The sequence below is a fragment of the Danio rerio genome, chromosome 6 (assembly GCF_052040795.2).
Source record: "Danio rerio strain M-AB ecotype USA chromosome 6, GRCz13ab, whole genome shotgun sequence".
Lineage (NCBI taxonomy): Eukaryota > Metazoa > Chordata > Actinopteri > Cypriniformes > Danionidae > Danio > Danio rerio.
Genome location: NC_141026.1, coordinates 12,430,001 through 12,454,435, shown reverse-complemented (window position 1 = coordinate 12,454,435; position 24,435 = coordinate 12,430,001). Strand labels below are relative to the sequence as shown.

Sequence of the window (24,435 nt, the reverse complement as noted above, 5' to 3'; positions counted from 1 at the left end):
TGTAATGGCAGCAAAAATGTCTTGATGCTCAGCCTTTGATGTTGCTATCCACTCTGTAGATCTCTTGCATGCCTATACCGAATGTTACCCCAAAACCATGATTTTTCCTTCACCAAACTTGGCTGAATTCTGTGAGAATATTGGGTCCATGCAGGTTCCAATAGGTCTTCTGCAGTAATTGTGATGATTAGGATGCTGTTCAACAGATGATTCATCAGAAAAATCTACCTTCTGCCACTTTTCTAAAGGATCTACAGAATGTCAAGTTAATATCTGTTGCTATTACAACTGGGATTGATGACAGGACTTTTGTGAGGAAGTAACCTGAGCAGCTGTAAACTAAACATCCTAATGCCACCCACACTGCTAAGAACAGCATTTAGAGGAAAATCTAAATACATGCTGCACATTTCCCCCACTCAGTACCGAAATAGACATAAAACTGAAATTACAGCTGTGAGAAAACCACAGCATCTGATAGCTATGTAGATGTTTTGCACAAGCTCTGTAATTTGCCGCTACAGTTAAATAACATTTAATTTTGGCCTGATTTGGTTTGAAATTACATCAAACTGCTTTGTTCTTCTGGTTAATATATATATATATATATATTAGATATTATATATAGATTTTTCTGATAATTACTACTAAAATTATATAAACAATAAAAAACATACAAGCAGGACATGCAATGTTTGTTGTGGTCTGAGCTATTTACAGCACATTGTTTTATTTGCACGTGTTGTGAGAATTCAAAACATCACCCACTTCAGACTGTGGTGTGTGCATCTCTTTTTGTTAATGTGTAGAAATAGTCTGTTTGGCTTTCGATGTTATTGTCACAAAATTAAGAAAATGTAGGCTGAAGTACATATTTCCAGTGAGCTTGCATGATGACATGATGATTTTAGATGACAGTAAAAGTTTACTTTGAACAGTTTACATCCTCAGATGTCTATCTATGAATGCCACAGCATACAATCTAAGGCCCAATCCCAATTCTATTTTTGTATCCCTGTCTCTTCCCATTCCCCTTGGCCCTTGAAACAGAGTGTGAATGGAAGGACTTCAAAATTTACCCCTAAGAAATGAGACACCACTACAGCACCTGCACATGTCATCATATGTCGTTAACATCTCTTGCTATGAGATCAGACAATCATCACTGCTGTAATTATTCCAGTTGTGTTATTTTTAATTTTTTGGTATTTTTCTTCAGGAAATCACTGAAGGCATATATTTTGTTATCATAATGATCTAATGCAGCAATAAGCTCATAACTATACTGTGCATTTACACAGTGGCCATATTCATCTACATTAACACACAAAAAACAACATTAACATTATAGCAGACATTAAAAAGTTTATTTCCAGCCACCAGACTTCTCTGATATGGGTTTTCGAGTGTCATCGATTGTCAGAATGTTATGGGGCTGCTGTACAGGAGTTATTATTAGAGATTATAGATTATAGCGAAATTTTTGCGTTTTTTTTTTTTTTTTTTTGTAAAGCATGACGGTAAAACATGAACACCGTTGTAATTGTATTAAAAAATATGCTTGTTAGTTGTAAAAAAAATAAATCATAGTAATGACAAAATTTGTAGATCTCCTGACTTCCAGGTGCAGCCATGCCGCTGTTGTGGCTGGTGTATTCTGGGAAATTTTCTTACCCCTTGGTTTCGAGTGTGGTTCTGAAAAATCTCGTTCGAAGGGATATCTAGCCCTTCCCCTTAGCCCAACGCCTTCAAACTAATGAGAATTGGGAAATCCCTACCCCTTCACGTGAACGCACAAAACAAGGAGGAAGGGGAAGGGCTAAGGGGTAGATTTGGGATTGGGCCTAAATGAATCTGCAGCAGTCGGGTGATACAGCAGTCAAGTGGTACAAGTTGAAGCACTTGATAAAATTCCCAGCTTACAAGTTACAAGTTAAATAGGACATGATAGAATGATGTAGGTCACGTTTACACTGTCAGGTCTTGATGCCCTATTCCAATTTGTTGCCTATATCAGATTTTTTTTGCCTGTCTGTTTACACGTTCTTTTAATGGTAACCCATATCTGATTCATGTGTTTACAACGTTGCGCATGCGTAATTGCGGGTCCTAGCATCCGCTCCACACTAGCCACAATGGCTAGTGGTCTTGCTTTTAGCTCTGCGAAGTTCGCCTAACTTTAAAATGATTTTGAGGTGGAGGTGGAGGAAGAGGGAAAGGGCCATCATTGCAGCTTGCATCTATTGTTTAAATATGGTGTCCTTCACCATTCACCCACAGGGCAAGAAGGCAGGTAACTTCTGCCATTGACAACTGACCACTCTCCTCCATATTTCCTTTGTTGTTGTTGTAAACCGTGGAGAACTACCACATTGTCGCAAGTTTAATGACGTACAAAATGGAATGCCTCAATAAATTCGATCTGCCAGTTTACATGATAATCACATATCTGATTTAGTCATTCATTCACTCATTTTCTACCGCTTTCCTGGAGCTGGGTCGCGGGGGCAGCAGTCTTAGGAGAGAACCCCAGACATCCCTCTCCCCAGACACTTCATCCAGCTACTCCAGAGGGATCCTGAGGCGATCCCAGACCAGCCGAGTGTCCCTCCAGCGTGTCCTGGGTCTTACCCGAGGCCCCCTTGCTGTGGGACATGCCTGGAACACCTCCCTAGGTAGGCGTCCAGGAGGCATCTGAAACAGACGCCCGAGCCACCTCAACTGACTTCTCTCAATGTGGAGGAGCAGCAGCTCTACTCCAAGCTACCCTCGGGTGACAGAGCTCCTTAACCTATCCATAAGAGTGCATCCTTTCCTCACTCGAGAACAAAATTCCAAGTTACTTGAACTCCTCCACCTGGGGTAAGGACTTTCCTCCTACCTGGAGATGGCAAACCACCTTTTTCCAGTGGAGCACCATGGTCTTGGACTCAGAGATGCTGATTCTTATTCCAAGTCGCATCACACTTGGCAGCAAACTGCCCCAGCGCATGCTGAAGGTCCATGTTCGATGAAGCCAACAGAACAACATCGCCTGTGAATAACAGAGGTAAAAACCAGACCCCCTCCAACCCAAGGCTGCGCTTTGAAATAATTTCCATAAAATTTATATATGGAATTGGTGACAAAAGACAGCCCTGCCGAAGCCCAGCATGCACTGGGAACAAGTCTGACTAATTGCCGGCAATGCGAACCAGACTCCTACTCTGTTCATACATGGATGAGACAGCCCTTATGCTGTGTTCACTCCAGACGCAGAACACGCGGATAAATCGCGCTATTCGCACATAAATAGCCGCGTGAACATTTGAGTTTACTCGCTTCATTCGCGCGTCAAACCCCGCTTCATTCGCACGTCAAATCTGCTTCATTCGTGTGTCAAATTTACTTCAGAACAGACGCGGATTCATGTGATGGGCAGGGCTTCTGTCTGCCCGGTGACTGTAGCTTCGTTGCTAAAAGGCTAACATGGATTTTATGAAGAAAATAACAGTGTTTATGTACTTTATAAAGGCTGAAAAACAGCGTTGATACGTTTAGAACCGTGTCTGAGTCCACTACATGCTTTCAGAGGTGCATCCAGCTCTGTGAGCTCACAAACTCCTCCAGAAACTAAACCTGGATCACGGAGGCTTTCAACGGTGCTTCTGACTGAGCCAAGCCCAGTTTGATGACTTGTTGTCGGTGTCGCCTGGAGGATTTCCCCTGGGACACCATCAACAGGTTCTACGTCACAATCACGCCCCCACAAGAGCAAGCTTCTAATTAGTTAACGCGGCGTGAATGTCCGCTGAAGTTCAGATTTTCGAACTCGAGAGATTCGAGTGAAACGCAGGATGTCTACTCGCGCGTTTGCATTGACTTAACATGTAAATCACTCGCGCTTGATGCGCGTTCCGCATCTGGTGTGAACGCAGCATCAGAAGAGCGCCTCTGACCCCATACATACAATCTGTGTCACATTTAACTGGCAGTGTAAACGGGGCCTATTGCTATATTGATATTGCATGACTGCATCTTTAAATGCATATTCTTCAATTTAACACTGTATGAGCCTTAATAGTGGGATGAATTAATAATTATTTTAAACAACCTAAAATTTATCAACCTATTTTCAACCTATTTTTGTTCGATTTTGTCAATAAACAGTAAAAAATATTACTTTTATGTTCAACACAGTCAAAAAGAGACTGTGTTTGTTGTTTTAGCCACAAAGTTATGACATATGCTGTGTTTTGCTGCACGTGGGGTCTCTGAGGTGTGTTTGTACTGATGCAAAAGGATCAGCCCTGAGGAATTTACTTTTTTTGATATTCAGTCTGTTTGGCTCAGCGTTTCTGACATCCTCAGCCTCAATGTTCCTTTGAGGCTTTGATCTTGTGCACTTCTGTGTCATCTCACTCATCGACTCACCATCATCCAAACACTTCACAACCAAAAATACGAATTGACGTCATCAATATGACTAAAGCCGGCTATATTCTGAACCACAGAAATCCAGTTTGTACATTCGGCAAAGTCTATTCCAGCATGCTTTTAAGCAGATATATTTTTAGTCAGCTCTGCACAGGACTGTCATTCATTACTTAAAGTGTAAGTGACATATACGACACTAATTGGCGTGTCTAGCAGTAGCAAACACTCCCTGGGGTTAAGTGTGTTGCTCAAGGGTGCAGTGGTAATTGCTATTTTGTAATCTCAGTAACTCGGTACTTGCGGTTTCACCCTACCTGGAATTGAATCTGCTATCTCCTCAGGGCAAAGATCTGGAATGGTCACTGAGGGGCACCAATTTCTCATGTGCCATACAGAGGGTTAATAGCTCATTTAAATAGCCTTTCTAACCATACATAACAACATAAATTTGAGGTAAGTATTGCTCGTGGTAAGTTAATTGGATTTTTATTTAAAAATGTATCACTGATAAATGCTTTTGTAAAAAAAAAAATATATATATATAATAAAATCGTAATGAAAAACTTTTGTGTCTTAGAAATGCATATTGAGAGCAGCATGAGCTGGGATGCAGATGTTACTGTTACTACAGTAAATATGTGGTGGTTTGTGTCTCGAAACGTCTTTTAACTTTATTGTTGCACTTTTTTTGTTGCTTTCTCCATCAGTGTTGTGGAAAATGACAGCTCTGATTTATTTGGCTTTGAGCTGGTTTAATTCGCCGAGGCATTTGTGATTTCTAGGGGAGATGGGGTGATCTGAGCCAGTTTTACTTGAGGAATCGTTAAAGCAAGGGCATGAGCATAATGTGCCCGACTAAAATATGCACATACATTTCAGGATGTGGTGCAACCCTGGGAATGATTACTTTAGATCTAAAACGTACAACTCTATAGGCCAATTTTCTTGCTGTCTAATAATTACAAGCAAAATATTGTTGCAATAAAGAACAAAACTCCAGTTTAACTACTACTTAACATTGTGTTAATTCCGCAAATAAAGTTTCCAACTTTATTACACAGTGTCCACTTTTTTAATGGCCTATTTCTCGATTAAGGACCCATTTTTGAATCTTTCCCATTGCTCAGCAAGAGGAGTTGGTTTTTATGTTTTTTTTAAATGTTTTTTTTTTTTGCTTGTGGTTGCTTAGAAATGAGAGGCTGAAATGACCCTGCTCTCGCCTACTGGATAAATGCACTGAACGTAAATGCACTGATCTTAAAGGGCTAGTACACCCAAAAATGAAAATTATGTTATTAATCACTCACCCTTGTGTCATTCCAGTCACATCCATGTCCTTTGTTCATCTTCAGAACGTAAATCTATATAATATAATAATTTAGATTAAATATGAGAGCTGTCTGACCAAGACAGCAACAGTCCCGAGACATTCAATGTCCAGAGAAGTTCAAAAAAATGTCAAAACATTCCATGTGACTTCAGAAGAAATATACTTGCAGTGGTAGCCAGGCTGAAACACACCTTTTACCCACAGCACATAGTTACCTACATGCAACAAAAAAAGTGATTTTTAACAATATTTAAAGCGATTATGACACTGTTATACACTTTTAGGTTTATGAAAAAGACTGCTGAAAAAAAATAAATACACTATTTGTTTTACTTGTAATCTCTTCATGAGCCATGTGCACCTGCTGATGACATTTTGAACAGTATTCCCAAAGCATGTTAGATATTTCTATAAAATATGTAGTATATCAACATCATCAAATTGTAAAAAATAGAACTAAATGACATAAAGGAACAAATACAGAAAATATCTCTAATAATTTCAAGAATAAATATTTAAATAAGGCAAATCAGTTAATTAACCATTTCTAACGGTGTACAAATACAGTATTTTGCAGCCAGTTTAGGTGTAATTTCATTCTGTCTGAGTATATAGAAAACTTAATCTGAAAAATAATTAATTAAAAATTAATTATTTAATGTTTCTCTCAACTTGTGGCCGTTCACGCACTCTCAGCTGTGAAGCCAAGCGAAGGTAAATTAGGGCTAAAATTAAAATGTAATGCAAAAACGCATACAATTAAGGACAACTTTAGAAAGCAAAACCAAAATCCCAGACATTTTAGAAGATCAAAGTTGACATCAGCTAGCTGAATTTCATCATCAGTAACTGCAGATCTTGATGGTCAAATTCTGACTTTGTGACTGTATCTGATTTTTTTGATGACCTGCTTGCATCATCTTTTAAAAGTGACTCGTATCAGATTGTCTGCATTTACACAGCACATGGCAAAGTCGCATTGACTAGGAAAAAAAGAGCGGGCGCTGACTAACAGCTGACAATTAAAGAGAGACCTTTTCTCCATTCCTGTATTTAATCTAATTGCAGGGTTTTGTTTTTTTATTGTTTTTGACAAGCTGTTTTACTATAGTTTATGACAGAAAAGTTCTCATTTGGTCAACTTCTTTTAATCTAGATCTTTTTAAATCAGTAGGCATCTTAATGTCATGTCCATGGTGTGATTTATGCAAGTGATCTATGCATTAGTTTTATAATATATTTGTTATGCCGAGTTCAGACTGCATGATTTTCAAAGTAGTCGTGTCACAGATGTTTTCACACAGCATGACCTGGGCTAGCGTTTCGTCGCTGCTTTGTTTACACTGCAAGATGGATCGGCGACAGGGACTTTCACATTGCATTACTGTACTATAGGAATCGCCGACAAGTTCGTCCAAACTACATCTTACAGCCAAAAACACGTAGTATATCTTTTGTTATTAACAACATAATGAGAAAGAAGGCTTTAATGGGTTAGAAAATGTACATATTTGCTCACCTGATTTTAAAGGGAATTAGCCATTTCTCCTCAACGTTGATAATAAACTAATTTCTTTCTGTATGAAACGTCAAACAGACACGGTTGCTCCTGAGTCCTGTCAAACCTCCACTAGTTTTTCCTCCAATTTGTGGGTCCAAATAAACCGAAAAAGAGCGCTTTAAACTTCTCCCCCAGCCTCCTGCTGGCCTGCAGCAGGTATACACACACACACACACACACACACGAGTGAATACCGCTCTCTCATTGGCTGTAGGCGATCGATGATGTTATTTTTAGTCAAAACTCAATTCACACAGCATGATTTGAATCGCCGACAGCTCCAGATATTTAGCATGCCACATATCTCGCAGGCATCGGCGACTCATCGGCGATTCTCTCAGATCGCGTCTTTGATAGTTCATACTGTGCGATTGTCACTCACGTGCACGAGCACCGATTTGCCTGTGATTTCATGCATTTGTTGGCGATTTCTCAAAACCTGTCGGCGAGCCAAAATCGGGGCTAAAATCACGCAGTCTGAACTAGGCATTAGGTAGCGGATATTGAGCTCTCTCTCTCTCTCTCTTCTCTCTCTCTCTCTTTCTGTCTGTCTCATTAACATGCTTAAATACTTGTGCCATATGACAATATAAAAGCTTTTTTAGTCCCCGTGTATTAGATTTAAGGCTTGGGACTCTGCTAAAGTCTGTTCTGAAATGAAAGCATCAGAGTTGACATCATTCGCTATGGTTTTCAATGACGCGTGACTTGCATTGACAGGTGAAAATCTGATCTACCTGCTTACACTGCAGACACGTGGGCAGGAATAAATTTTCACATACGAACAAGGCCTGAATCTAATTTGAGTAAATCAGAATCCATGTGATTTTTGCGGAATTGAGTCACTCGAACCATGCAGTGTAAATACAGCCTTAGAAACCCCTGACGGATGCATTTTGAGTCCCAAAAAGCCGCGTCTCTGTGGTTTCTGTGGGTCTCTGCAGAACGCTCGAGTCTGTGAGAGTGTTAGCAGTTCTCCAGCACACACAACGGGTAAGAAGCGTGTAGAGTGAGAGAAGATTTTCCACTAGTTAATCAATCGCGGATGTTTGCCTATTGGGCAGATACAAATAAAGTGTAAAGAATGATAATAGTAAAAATAGTAGGCACCAAATATACTTGGGCGGCCTTTAATATATCTGGGTGGCTCGCCCAATTAAATAAAAATTCTGTGTCAGATGGTGGTGTGCGTTTACAACATATTTTCTATTTACCATCAGAGTCATCAGCGCTACTTAAAAGCGTCATTCAATTCAATTCAGCTTTATTTGAATAGCGCTTTTACAATGTAGATTGTGTCAAAGCAGCTTCACATAAATGGTCATAGTAACTGGAACAGTGTAGTTCAGTTTTTAGTGTTTAAGTTCAGTTCAGTTCAGTTTAGCTCAGTTCAGTGTGATTTAAAATCTAGGGGTTTCAAAAATAATAGTTTTTTCGGTGCACTGTGATGCAGACGCGAACAATTCGGTATCGGTTCAGTAATAATCATAACCGGTTATTACTGACGTCATTTACCTCATATGCGCTCTGTCGCGAGGGAGGCGATCGCGAGTATTTACAGTGCTTTAACTACTTAAAACTCATAAACTTTGCACAATTTCACTGTGTGTGTTTGCTGGATCAGTCTTTCACTGACATATACAACAATAGCTCCTATTTCACTGAGATCGAGAGAATGAAAGTAGCCTACTCTATTTCTCTCTCTCTCGCACGCGCGCGCGCTCTGTCTCTCTCTCTCTCTCTCTCTCTCTCTCTCTCTCTTTCTCACACACACACACAGTGGCCCAGTTGACCTGCTGGCATGGCTTTTCTTCTCTTCTCGGCTGTTTTACAGCGTTACTTTTCCATACAGAAACGAGCGCATGTCTGCAGAGTTTTCTCCATCGAGTCTATCATACATCAGCTGTGAGATCGCCCCTGCCGCTTATCAGCATCACTCATCTGTGAAGAAATGCAGCGCGCAAGAGCCAATTGCAACCGTATTTTTTTTGAGGGTGTGACCAATCAAAGGGGTGTAAGAGAACTAGACACGGATCAGAAATTGAGCTGGATATTTATATTTGTTTATATTATTTGTTAAATGCCTGTTTTGTTTAAAGTTACAGTTTATATATCTGACTGTTTGTATTAAATGACAAAATTGTATTACAAATAGTATATAAATATAAATATATTCATACATTTTAATACAAGAAATGCTGCTGTGAAGAAAATATGAAACTGTGTATGGAAAGCACCGTCAATGCACCGTGATGCACCGAAATATCGAATTGAACCGAATCGATGGCATGATAATCGTAACCGAACCGAACCGTGAGACTAGTGTAGGTTCACACCTCTATTAAAATCATTACTGAGAGTTCAAACACTGAAGAGCAAATTCATCGATGCATAGCTCCAATCCTGAACCATGCGAGCCAGTGGCGACAGCGGAAAGGGGAAAAAAGTTCACCTGATAGGAGTGAAGAAAAAAAACCTTGAGAGAACCAGACTCAGTTGAGCACGACCATTTTAATTTCTCCGCTGGCCAAAAGTCTTGTGCAGAACTTCAGTCACCGCGGTGGAGGCTGGAAGATAGCCTCAGCGAAGACTCGTCTGTCCCTGGTCATGTTGTCTGTAGTAAATGCACACTCTAATCTCAAGGTTTTTTGGAACACAAAAGAGTTCTTGGAGCTACTTGCTTATTATATTCTACTTCTGCTCACAAGTAAAAACCTCTAACGAATGCAATAAAGTTCATACATGTAGTAGACTAACTGGATTAAACTATGTTTTCTATCCACCCTTTCCATGTAAACATCTTGCTGTAAAAAGAGTCTTTACTTTAAATAAAGGTTTAGTTCACACCAATAAGAAAAGTTCTTCACAATTTCCAAATTGATCTCAACTATTTCTTCTGTTGAAAACAAAACAAGATATTCTGACGAATGTTGGAAAAAAGGAGCCGTTGACATCCATCTTTTGAACAAAAATCCAATGTAAGTCAATGGCTGTTTTGAAACAAGTGTCAAATGATGACAGGATTTTCATTTAGGGGTGAACTATCCCTTTAACCACATTATTGGTGCACATATAAACATATAGCACATATAAACACATTCTGTTTTTCTGTGTTTGTTCTTCAGGTGGCCTCACATTAGAGTCTGCCCTCAGCTTACAGGCACTTCTCAAACTCTGCAGAATGAACAGGGCTTTCAACAGGAGAAAGGGTAAGCGTATGTAAATTGTTCCTGCCTAGTCCTATCGGCCTAATTTTCACATCGGACCAATAACACTAACATAAAAATAGCATTTATCGGCAGATATTGATATGGCTGCCGATATATCGTGCATCCCTAATTTTCAGCTACGATTTGATCATCTGAGAAAAAGTTTGGAAATCCTTAAAAGTTTCCTGAAATCCTAGGCTAATACTATGTCTGTTGCAATCAGATTTTACATCTGAGGAAGTTCTGGCAGTGTCAGAAGATTCAGGCACTTTCCTGTGCACAGGCCCGGCGCTATGTCATAACTAAGGGGGCATTTTAAATCTATAGGAAGGCACTAGACCTAATGACTGATTTTTTTCTCTCTTGTTCCTTTCATTTAGACTATTTATTCACATTTATTATACTTTGCATTACTGCCTAAGTTACTGGCCTAAGGCAGTCATATACTTTTTAATAGTTATAATAGTATGCACAGTTTCGCTATTACTGATTTTATTAATTGACGGGAATGCAATGATATCGTTTATTAATGCATGGATCATGGCTTCAGTGCCAAATGAGTGCTTTAAATTATATGTTATTCTCCTCATTTCCGTTTTATTTTAAATAGCAGGCCTATGAATGTTTAAAGTTTTAGGTAAAGACGTCAAATTATGCCCACACATGCAAGCTAACCTACGGTCAGACTATTCGTACAACCGGTAAAAAAATATAGTGAAATCAGCATAACCGAGTCATCACGCTTCACATAGCCTATTAGCAAACAAAAATCAGTGTGAGGAAAAAGCTAAATGTTACAGTCTAATGTCATTGAAAAAAATATTTAAAGTAATTAGTGTAGCCAGAAAAATACCTAAAAAACTAAATTCTCAGATATTACCGTGAAAATTTGTAAAATTTTGGCATGGATAACACGCAACTCTATAGGCTATAAAACTTCTTTAATCATTTTAAAGGTAAAAATAAAGATTTATCTTAGGCTATCATAAATTAGTTTTTTTCCGTCATATTGTCCGGTTGGCAATTGTAAAAATGCCATCATAAACCATTAGGTTGTAGGCCTACCCATCATTTTATTTATTTATTAAGCCTATTTTAATAACTTGTTTTCAGGTTATTTTCATTTTGTAGGGCCATGAACTACAAGTCAAACAAAATTGATATGATAACTGTATTTAAGCTCTTAAAATATGTCTACAATATATTTTATGGTGTTTAATTTTGCATGAGCAAATAGCAGTTTAGACTAAATGACATATTTTTAAAAGATTATCATTCAATACCTGCAGCGCATGTGAGAAGTTTCTCGGTAAATTCTCTTACTCACGCACTATATACCTATTTCATTCATGCCACTGCAGACTTGACTTCGCAGGCCGATCATCTTTAAACGCAAAAGGCATTTTTTAAGTCTTCTAACTTGACTGCTGCTGCATAATGGGATGTTTCTTTACACACCTGTAAAAGTGCGCTTTTTAGCAATGTCAAAATGAAAGCAAACATTCAAAAGGTTCTGCATTTTGTCAATTTTAGCTTAATTGTAATAATATTAATAATAATATTAATGAATAAATTAAAATAATATTCATAGTGTAGCCTGCTGTGAGTATACAGTGAACTATATCTTTTTACTGAAACGTTTTTTAATAAAAACGGCTACATATTGGCTAAAATAGGCTACATATTCCCAAAAACTAATGTGAAAATGAATGGCAGTTAATTAATTTAATTTAACCTTAAATTTAATTAATTTTTTTTTAGAACTCAAGCGTTGTGTTTTAAGAATTAGTAAACCAAAACATGTAATGAATTAAGCTGCTCGTCTCATGTCACCCACTAGTCCAGTTTTCTCCCGTGTGAGTTGAGTGCGTCTCCGTGTGCATGTTTTAAAGGCTATATACGGGCGCACCTGACCTGACGCGGGGACCAGATCTCTGGACTATAGGTCTAGCTTTAATCTCACAATGTTCAGAATTTAATTGCTATTTCACATATTTTAAAATATCGAAATGTGTGTTCTGAGGGTTGGAATGACGGGAGTGTTAGTAATTAATGACAGAAATAATTTTCAGTTTTTAGTGAATAATCCTTTATGAATACTTAGGGGGGCACAAATTCTTTCTTAGGGGGGCAATGCCCCCCTTTGCCCCCCTCGTAGCGCCAGGCCTGATGTAGCGTGACCAAGAACCAATAGTAGCACAGAATGCAATTCTGATTTCTTTGTTGTTGTTCAGTCTGGCATCATGACAACTGGGATCTTACAGTGTGACATGGGGATAACATTTGTGCAGTCTGACAAGCTACAGGTGTATTAAAATCACATTTAATTGCTTTATCGATTTAGTTCCTAAGAGTTATAATTCCCTTTTAAAATCAACAAATACATTACAGAGCCATGTCAAAACTGTGTTAAAATGTGCTAAAATAGGTTTCACCCCCTCATATCATGTTTTTATAGCTTCATTTCTGGCACTCATCTCTGCTTTCTTTCTTGCTTCTGATGCCAAAAATCCCTAACACACATTTTTTTGCTTAACATGAACACTGCGGATGGACCTGCATTCGTAGGTGACATAGGTGAGCCTAGTTGTTACAGAAAGTGTACCTTCTGGCTTGATGTTTTATTAATGGCGTGACAGAAAAGCCTCTGGACCTGCTGGCGTGGTCAAAGCCAACCTTTGGCGAGTTTATCTCCAGCCACAGACACTGCAGTAGTAGGTTGCCTTGAATATTTCATAGCTCTCTCAGTTGGGACCTGCTCGTTGGCTGAAATTAACGTCTAAGCCCAAACAGACACCCTTGCACACGATTCTCCTCCACAGAAGGCGATAATGCTGCTTAACGATCTAGAAATTACGTGAGAATTTATATTTATTGACCTTTACAGTCACCGAGGGATGTTTTGTTGTGTGTAAACAGTTCTGTTGCATGAATGCACCTCGGTAATGACAAAATGGTTCAAAAGGAATATTGAAGATGTTTGGATATAAATAGACAAACTGTGACTTTGAATGATTCATGCTTCCCCTGTACATTAAAGTTCTGAACGTGTTAAAGAATTCATCCATGTTTATGCAAACATTAAGTGATTGTAGTTCAGTTGGAAATCAGAGTTAAGTTTTTGGCGAGTCAAGTTTTTTCTTTATCAAAGTTCCAGGATGAATTCCAAACTTTATTATTGGGCCCTTGAAGGGTACTTTGCGAAGAGGACAACATCTGTTGAGCGCTCCAACTGAAAACAACTGCCATTATACATGCTGGGGTCAATACAAGACGTAAACAGGTCTATTTGTGAATGGTACATGTCATGGTCATGAGGATGTAGCTTTATCGATTAAAATCATGTAACCAGTGTGACAATGCTTAGGTATAAAAAAAATACTGCTTTGTTGTCTTGTAATTTGTTACTCACATTTTCATTTGGTCATTATGTATTACATCCTATTATTGTTGGCCACATAGGTAGCAGCTGATACATATTTATTTTGAATACTAGCCTTTTTCAACATGAAAGTTTTTCACTATTTCACCAAATAAAAAAAAATCTAGATGTTTACATGAAATTTCCTTGTTTTCTTAATTGGGTTTGGTCTACGTGTTCTGAGATGCAAGTAAGTTTTTATATACGAAAAAAGGAACCTCTCCTAATGCAGCAACTTCCATTTTTCTTTTAATATTTGGCGCCAGTTTATCAGGAAATTATGATTTAGTTCTTTTGGACTTGTTGAATTGAAACTTGCATGGAAACATTGCTTTATTCTCAAATCTTTTATGCGATATTCCAGTTTTGTGAACACATTTGCAAACACAAATCACATCTTTGTATGGAAACATGGCTAATGAAGAACGTTTTTCTATTTGATTGCTTGTTAATACACGTATATATAATATATATATATATATATATATATATATATATATATATAGTGATCATGATTTTAGAAAGTATTACAGCATTTTGTAAACGTTATTATTACCATTTGTTGAGCCTCCCAGTACAGTTTGATAACGCGTTTGCACCCGGAAGCTGCTTCATGTGAAGTCAGAATTAGCAAGCCGATTTCTTAGTTTTGTTTTTATATACACCCTAATTAATATGCATATATACTGCATCCGTTATTGGCTTCCACCACTTTAACAGCTACTGTATGATAAGAACTTCCTAATGAAACGATGGATGCCACATTGCAATTTTGTCTTTCATTGTTTCCCTTGCCAATTCAAAATGGCTACATTTTGCCAAGTGCTTTCCTCCATACCAAGTCATTGCTTCAAGGGCTCAAGCACCCACGAAAATGTCTGAGTACTGATGGAAAAACATTTACATTCACAGTCCCCAAATCACACTCATCATTAATTATGATACTGATGTTTTTACACTTATTATAGCATTCTTAAGGCTGATTTATACTTCTGCGTCAAACGCCGGCATATGCTACGGCACTGACGCATAGCCCTTCGCCGTGGCCGTCGCCGTCGCAACGACGTGTAGCGTAAGCTCTGTGATTGGTCAGCTTGGTAGCGCTGACGAGTCTGGGCGGGACCGAAAGCCGCGCGAATGGCGTGAGTGATTGTTTACAAGCGTGGAGTCCCGTGAAGGAGCTCCGGATGGAAAGTTTTGTTTTGTGTTTACCTCATAGTTAAAGTTGTTGCACGTCCGATGGTTCCTGCCTCAAAATGAGCTAGTTTGAGCCACTTGTACATCCCAGAAGTGTTCAGGAAAAGCAAAAAAGCAGCGAAGAAGCTCGACACAGAGGAACATTTACACCTCACTGCCAACTAGCGTTTCAGAAGTGTTAGTGCAGACCGACAGAGAAAGCGCGCAGAAGTATAAATGCACAGCCACGTGCGTTGCATGCGCCGTATGTTACGCCGGTCACCTGACGCAGAAGTATAAATCAGGTTTAAACCTATAGGAGCAGTACTGGGTGTAATTAGTAATTTATTTATTTAATTATTATTATATTTTGCATAATAACCTACTATTTAATAAACACGATTAGATTTGTCAAGCAATTGCGCATTTGTAAGTAACGATGGTGCCAAATATGGTGCAACTATATGAAACATTGTTTTGTTTTAAAGACAGAATGTTTTAGGTGTCATGATGGCGCAGTGCGTAGCACGATCGCCTCACAGCAACAAAGTCGCTGGGTCGAGTCCCGGCTGCGTCATTTGGCATTTCTGTGTGGAGTTTGCACTTAGGTGAATTAAATAAGCTAAATTGGCCGTAGTGTACAGTATGTGTGTGAATAAGTGTGTAAGGGTGCTTCCCAGGGTTGCGGCTGGAAGGACATCCGCAGCTTAAAACATATGCTGGATAAGTTGGCAGTTCATTCCACTGTGATGACCCCAGATTAATAAAGGGACAAAGCCGAAAAGAAAATGAATGAACCTAATGTTTCATTATTTTTTACTTTTTTTTTTTAACTAAGAGTTCTGTTTGACTCATATTGATATAATAAAAAAGAGTTTAATTTATATTGTTTATGCATTGAGCTGTATTATCGAGCCAATTATTTAAACTACTTATCAGGTAATTAAGTTACTTCTCATACAATATAATTAGAAAGTTTTATGAATCATAATGATGTAATTAGTAATTAATTACTTTTTTGAAGCAACTCACCCTCTTGGATTGAGAGTCATTTTAGAAAATAAGTATTAAGCTATCTTCCAGACTGACCAAAACAATCAAAAACCGTCAGACCAGGTTGATCAGCAGACATAGCTTGGTGAAACAGTCTGTTTTGCCACTATAAGTATGACCTTTATTTTAGGCAAACCTGAATCAGTCATACAACTCATCAGCAAAAGGTTGAATTTGCAGTCATGTTCACCTGATAAATAAGCATCGCATGCTAATAGCTTTAGCCATTTTTTATCACCTAAATAAATACATGTTAAGTGGCCTCATCTATGCTGTTGCTTTTCACCGCTTGTTCCCAATGCATACCATTTATGATTATTTGTGTTTAAACTGACAGCTAATCGGTGGGAGCATAACAAAATGACCTTTTAGGCCTGAGCTTTGGACAGAGATGTCCTGCGGTGCTGTAACCTTTTCATAGCTCAGCGAGGTACAGGGAAAAGCAAAGGGTAAAGCTAAAAATGGACCTGTTTCCTTTGCACCTCGTTCATTATTTTTTGAGTTCAAAGACCAATGAGCTACATGAACCTGTTAATTGCACTGTTGTGGTTTCAATCACTCGTTATAATATTTAAAAACATTTAAACGACCTAGATTAATTTTAGAGGTCGCATGACTCAGCAGTTTTGTAAGTAGACTTATATTTTTTGTCCTTGGAATGTGTTTTCTCTTCATAGCTCTGCGTTTTGAGGCCATACTACAGTCTCATAGCATTATCAGCAGACTATTGAGGTTATCATAGTATATTTGATGTGTTAATATCTTGATTTATTTATTTTTTTCATTTGGGATGCCTGCAAAAACAAGCATTGTTATAAATATTGCAAATTTATCAATACGGCTCATTGAGAAAATGTGCCCAGGGTTACATTTTTGAGAACTGACAAATATGTGGACTACATCTTCCTGCAGTTTTTGTTTTCACAAATCCTGGGTAGCCTTGGTTGCAAATAATAGAAACACACAACACCAAAGGAATGCACATAACCTAAAACAACTGTAGACGCAGTAAGGAGTTGACCACAACGACGGGGTTCAAGTCTGACAAAGAATGGTTGCAGAAAGTGAGTAAGACAAAATCAGAGGCCAAAAAATAAAATAAACAAGTAAATAACAGAGTGAGAATGTGGTAAATTCTAAAAATGTCAACAACGGCCTCTGGTGGATGTACACAAGAACAGCAGGTGCAATTGGCAGTCGAGAGAGCTAATTGAGATCTCAAAAAGTGTACACAGCGGCCTCTGGTGGATTTGTGAAAACAAAAACTGCAAAAAACGTAGCTGGGATGTATTTGGCACTCTCCAGAAATGTATTTGGCAACACTTTTTTAGAATGAGCCTGCGTTGTAAAGTTGATTTGAAACTGTAAAAGTGTTAAAACTTCAAAATTATATGTAAAAAAATTAAGTTTTATAATTTCATTTTTTCTACTCAAATTTAGGTCAAATATGGAGACATTTTTTTATATATAAATTTGACCCAACTGTTAGTTGGTCCATATTTGACCTAAATTTGAGTTAAAACAACCTAGAATTTTTTAAAGTGTATTTAGTGTCCTTATATCATCACAGACTTCATATTCTCTCTAAATCAGAATGATTATTAAAACTTTATAGTTATCGGCTGTTTTTCAATTCCAAGAACGCAGTTCAGACTTGCGTTCTTGTGAGGACCGGGCTTGCTAGACCAACTCAGAAGAACAAACTCAGGAGACTGCGAGAACAGAGATCGCGTCCTGTGAGAAATGAGATGTTGCGTTCTTACCTGGTTTTTCCTGATGGTCACATGACTCTCATGCATTTTTAACCAAAATGATTTAAACATTACAGCATTCATACAACGATTTATTGTTTTTCCACTTTTCAAAATATATACTATAAATGAAGACTTAAAAAATATAAGTTGCACAATATAAATAAAACAGACTTCAATATGAATTTCAGCAAATAAACACCCTTAATATGTTTATTCCTTTATTAAGATTTTCATGGTGATGTTTATATTCGCCGATTCATTTAGGAAAACTCCTGAGATAAATAAGTTCTATCTTTAAACTTTAATAATCAGTAAAGTTTATTTATAAACTAATTTCGAGAGGAGCACGCGCTTATGATTGATAGCAGCTGGTCCTCATTAGCTAGCGCATGATTCACTAATCAGACGATTCCGAAATCTTACCTTAGCCATCTTCGTCTTGAAGAATCCCCCATCCACTCCTACTCCTCCCCTTTCCTTGTCAGGGCAGCACGAAGGCCCAATGGTTAGCATTATTACCTCACAGCAAGAATGTCGCTGGCTCAGATCTAGCCAAGTCGGCATTTCTGTGAGGAGTTTGCATGTTCTCCCCATGTTTGTGTGGGTTTTCCCCGTGCTCTCCGGTTTCCTCCCACAGACCAAAAACATGTAACATATGTAAATGAACAAAACTAAATCGACATCATAGACAAGCGTTGATTTCAGCAAACACTCTCCATAGCTATTAATAATCTACATTTATCAAGCAGGGGAGTTCTCGAGACCTACCTGAACTCAGACTCCCCTCTCGCCCTGCAACAGGGAGGAGCCCAGGGCTCAAAGATCTCACAAGCTCAGGGCTCTCTCCCGGGACACACTTTATAATCAATCATCAGCTAAGGGCAAACTCTTTGAAATCTTTATAAAATGCTGCTCTTCCCACCTCTAGTCGCAATGAGTTCTGAGACTTCTACAGCGAGTTCGGTACTCAAGTCTGCATCGGTGCATCCTCGATATCAAGAACACATCCAGGAAGTTTCCACGTCCTCCGTTCTTGTGGGCTTGAGTATTGGAACTGAACTTTGGAAGTTGATGATGATGTAACACGAGAACGCAAGATCGCTGAAGAACGCATATTGAGAAACTGCCATCATTAAAGTTTTGCAAGTACTGACAGCTGAAACTGTGCTATCCAAATCTATAAGCAGACAGTGTCGTTTTCTAATATCCTCATGACATTACTGCAGCAGGATATGTCTGAACTCTCGTCCTCTCTCTGTGTTGAGCATTAATTGGTGTGCGGTGCGAGAGTTCATCTGATTAAAGTGTGTGTGTGTGTGTGTGTTTGCACCTGCGTGGTGGTGAATGCTGAAGAGCCTGCCTTATAAAGGTGTCAAATAAACAGTGAGAGAGCTGTCTCCTCTTTGGCACTGCATTGGACAGCTTGTCAGCTTCATTATATTATTGTTTAGGTTTTTTTTTTTAGTCTGCATCGCAGTTTCACACTCATAGGGCCATCTTTCTTGCTCGCTGTCTCACTTGGTCTCCTTCTCCGTCCCTTAATCTTTCATCCTGCCTCTCTCTCTCTTTGCTTCCCACTGTTTATTTGCTCAGTTTTTTCTTTACTTTTTTTTTCAAAGCCATTGCTTGCTGAGTCAGGTGTAGATCACGGCGGTGTGCGCTGACCACAGAGGTCTCCCTGTGCCAATTCATCAACCCACAATTTCACCCCCAGCTCAAGAGAGAATGGAAAGAACAAGGAGGAGCTCTTCATCAACACCTACACATGGCGATAGGAAATAAAGCACGGCATGTCAGTCAGCCGGATGTGGATGAAAAAAAATACCGCTGTCAGATCAGGGTCGTCCCTGATCATATAAGTAATACAGACATTGGCCGAGGTCCCGGAAGATCCAGCGGGAACCCTCAAGGAGGTCTGTCATAAATAAGAGGCTTACTGTAAAACTTTCAACACAAGAGCACACAACAGCAGTCCAAACTCACATCACTTCTCTTTCTTGTTAAACCTCACTTTCACAAGTTGCAAGGCACCATGCAAAATACAAATTAAAGGTCCCATGAAATTAAAATAAAGTTTTTTAGTCGTTATTAGAATCAGTTTTATTGCCAAGTGTGCTTCCCACACACAAGGAATTTGTTTTGGCTACAGAAGCTTCCAGTGTACATAAAGTGACAACACAAAATAAAAATGGAAAAAATCAATACAATAAACATTAAACAGAGATGCAGTTAGTCAAAAAATCTGGATGTTGAATTGTATGTACAGATTTGGTATGGATACAGGTTATACGCTTCTGTGTACAAATGTGTATGGAGAAAGTATTGCATTGTATATTGATATATGGTGCTGTGTACAAGTGGGTATGAGAAAGTGTTGCACGTTTATTGCACAGTAGGGGAATATTTAACTGTTCATGAGGTATATGGCCTGAGGAAAGAAACTTTTCCTGTCTCAGGCTGTTTTTGTGCTTGGTGCTCTGAAGCGCCGACCAGATGGTAACAGTTTGAACAAGTAGTGCTGGGTGCGAGACGTCCAGAGTCATTTTGCGAGCCCTTTTACTCACTCTGGAAGATTACAGTTCTTGAAGTCTATGATGGTTAGTGCCAGTGATTCGTTCAGCAGTCCGGCTGTAGTCTACGGTGGGTCGGTTTCGGCAGCTGAGCTGAATCAGACGGTGATTGAAGTGCAGAGGATGGATTGGATACTATAATTATTGTTCGTGTTTTACCATATCTAAGCTTGATATAAGCTAATGTGCTCAAAAACAGTGATAAAATTCACGTTTAGAAGATATAAAACCGATATAAACCATGTAAAGCTTGCGGTTTGTAACTTTCTTAAAGGATTAACGTTGTTGTTTCTCACCAAATCTTCTAACCAATCAAATGCTATATGACAAGCCCCGCCCCTTCAAGATGCTTCTCAATTGCTTTTCATTTGATGTGTTTGAGCTTAAACTCTCCCATTGGCAGAGCTGTGATAAAACAAAACACTATTGGCTGTTTTTTTTTTTTTAAGGGGAGCTTTGTCCAGCAAATCTTTAAAATCTTTTAAATGTCACACTCTTAGAACCAACCCTTGCTAATTAGCAACAGAGAAGACTAAATGCAGGAATAAAACGAGGTGAGAGAGGACGAGGTGTAGGACATTTACAATGGTTTTGTCTTTACAGTACAACATTGTAGAAGTTGTCTGTGATGGGTTGTCGCTTACTTTTGCTTTTGTTCGTTTAGTGATTAAAGTTTGTGTTTGTCATTTGCCAGTTCCCGCCTCCTTCGATAATTCCTAACCTTTTCTGTAGACCCCCTGGTGCCCTTGACTTCCCTGGACAGTTTGAAACCCTTTGCTCTAATTAAACATGATGCACATGGACTTTAGCATTTAATAAACAAACCACAGTGACAACTACAGGAAGACATTAATTAAAGGATGTCCTCTGATTAATTGCCACATGAAAATAATTGAAAGAGACAACAAACACGACAAAAAAAAGTGGCATAAATAAAAGCAAGAGTAATCGGTTTAATTTATTCAGGACATGTCTTGCTGTGCTTCTCAAGTGCTGTAGCGCAGTATAATCCTCAGATTACACACCTTGCTGAGAAACATAAAAAACATATTTTGTTGTATTTAGAGTCTGGTTATTGTTTAAGGGTTAGTTCACCCAAAAATTAAAACTCTGTTATTAATTACTCACCTTTATGTCGACCGACTCATGGGACTGTCTGTGGAGGATAAGGAGCTTTCAAATTTCATCTAAAATATCTTAATTTGTTTTTCGGAGATGAACAAAGGTCTCCTGGGAATTGGAAGAATGCGAGAGTGAGTAATTAATAACAGAATTCATTCATTTTTGGTTGAACTTACTCTTTAAAGCTCAAAAATCAGAGGAAATACATAAGACCGCTGTTGATGTTGAGTGTTTTTAAGTGGTCTCTAAGGTAAAGATGCAAGGTTGGTTATGGATGAAAATAAATAATCACCTTTGAAGTTTTCAGCGATTGTCATTCATTTGGAAAGAATCCGATTTATGAGGTCCAGTTCTAATGGAGAATTCTTTGCTACCTGAAAACCCTTTTCAGATAATTACACCTGAAACGTGTTCAATCCAGCGTCCCTCATGAAAACTGATATGCTCAATACCTTTCAGGACTTTTTGATGACTGTGTACTCTGTAACACTACATTCCTATTTGTATTTCCAACAGCTGTATGGCAGTTCACATTATATTTTAAAATGTGTACAGTATATTATGAGACAAAAAAACTGCAGACTGTAAAAAGTGATAAGACTTTACTTAACATAAGTAAACCTGCTTTTAAAATGATTAGTTGACTTTACTTTAAAAGAAAGTAAGTAAACCTATTACATGGGAGGCATGGTGGCGAAGTGGGTAGCACTTTCGCCTCACATTAAGAAGGTCGCTGGGAGTGATGAAACAACAGCATATAAGAGCCCATATGTTGTATTTTTGCTCCTTAAGACACCCACATTGTATTTTTCTACATTAAAATGTTCATATATTGTATTTTGAAACATAATAAAAACCGGAGCACCCGGAGGAAACCTGCGCAAACGTGGGGAGAACAGGCAAACTCCACACAGAAACGAAGATAGAAGACATGCAGCACCTGAATCTACGAATACTGGAAGCCTGTGCTGGCATTTCTCCTGCAGTGTTGCTATCAGTGTGTGAAGAGTGGGAGAAGAGGGTTGCATTGACAATCCAACACAATGGGCAGCACATTGAACACATTTTATAAGTGGGCAGAAACTTGTAAATAACTCATAAAAGAATAAAGTTACAACCAAGAAAAGTTAAAACCAAGCACAGCATTGTTTTTCTTGTGAAATTCCCAATAAGTTTGATCCGTCAAATGACACTTTTCCTATTGAAAAAACAAAAGTTGTATCCAAAATGGCCGATTTCAAAATGGCCACCATTTTCACCATCCATCTTGAAAAGTTTCCCCCACACATATACTAATGTGCCACAAACAAGACGTTAATATCACCAACCATTCCCATTTTATTAAGGTGTATCCATATAAATGGCCCTCCCTGTACTTCACCCGCAGCTGTTTTTCAGTCATTTGTAACCCTCATGGCCATGTCAGAGCTACAATTCACAATTTCATCAGTCTTTTGCAGATTTTTAGTCATTGGTGATGATGTTATAGCAGGTTAGTGTTTGCTTTTATATTTGGTGTCGGATTAATATTTGCTGGTAGAGAAAATCTATTTATTCACTTCTGCTATTAATACTTTGATTTGCATTTCAAAGTATTTATTTTTTCCACTTCACTGCAAATTAGAATTGAAACGGTATAAAAAGCACACAAACATAATGACATTTATACATTGTTATGGGTCAATGATGCTAATATTTCGCACAAATTAATCAATTTCCCATTTCTGGCTTTTCTTTCTATGAATGAATTATGTAGAAGCACTGTCCATGCGTGTTTCCTCATCGGTTAGTAACACTTCCACAAAATAAATAAATGTACTGAAACATTGAATGACAAAGCCATATTTGCATAGCAATGTACTGTAGCGCAGAAAAGATGCACTGACACATTCTTTTTAATCACATGGAACAACACAGGAGTCAGTGCTGAAATCAATTATAAATAATGTAAATGTGCAATATAAAATATAAATGCAAAGTCTGCATCAAATCTGACTGATTTGAGCTATAATAACAGCCGAAATGTGCTGCGCTATCTGCTTTAAATGACCAGGGAGTGTGTTCAAGTACTGTATTTGTCCTCAGCTGCTCGTTTCTAACAGCGAGAGCAGAAGGACATGCAGAGCAGCTGGTGATACATGCCAGCTCCAGATCTAAAAACTGGAAGTTGCTGCAGATTTTTATTAGAGTATGATGATGCATTTCTAATTGAAAGGGATATTTAGCAGTGGGCAGGGTTTTATTTTCGTGCGACTTCTCTCATCATTTACTAGCAGCAAACTAATGGTTGGATAGACGTGGCTTAGCATATCACTCAAGCCATCAAAGTTATGTTATCAAAGAAGGAATACCGTTTCAGAATGGAAGCAAATGGTTATATTTTGCTTAGGACATTATCATATTTTCAGTAGATTAATGTGCATGAATTAATGAGGTATATGCAACGGTGAACTGTTTTTTCATTACAAAATCGCTGCATTTAAGATCTGTTTTCTATAATAATCAGTGATCTACACTGCTTGATAGATATAAGATGTGAGTCTGAATGTGAGACCCAAAGTGGGTCTCAGACTCGACAAGAAGCACTGCATTAAATTCCATTTTCCCCCATCCTGTCTTTAAAATATGAACATTGACACTCGCCGGCCACTTTATTAGGTACTTGTTATTGCAAATTTCTAATCAGCCAATCACATGGCAGCAATTTAATGCATTTAGGCATGGTCAGATAGACCTGCTGCAGTTCAAACCGAGCATCAGAATGGGTAAGAAAGGTGATTTAAGTGACTTTGAACGTGGCATGGTTGTTGGTGCCAGACGGGC

The 24,435-nt window shown here is 38.4% G+C and overlaps 1 protein-coding gene across 6 annotated transcripts in view; it reads left to right on the top strand.

Moving 5' to 3' along the window:
- The window catches only part of gulp1b (GULP PTB domain containing engulfment adaptor 1b), a 120,478-nt gene that overhangs the window by 66,793 nt on the left and 29,250 nt on the right, over positions 1–24,435 (top strand). For all 6 annotated transcript variants that reach the window (XR_015493282.1, XR_015493281.1, XM_087256821.1 and 3 more), the window contains exon 2: positions 10,433–10,516. Coding sequence is in view for 4 of the 6 variants with exons in the window: in XM_087256821.1 (XP_087112947.1) it covers positions 10,433–10,516 (84 nt within the window). In the remaining 2 variants the exon portion in view is untranslated. The remainder of the gene's footprint in view (positions 1–10,432; positions 10,517–24,435) is intronic.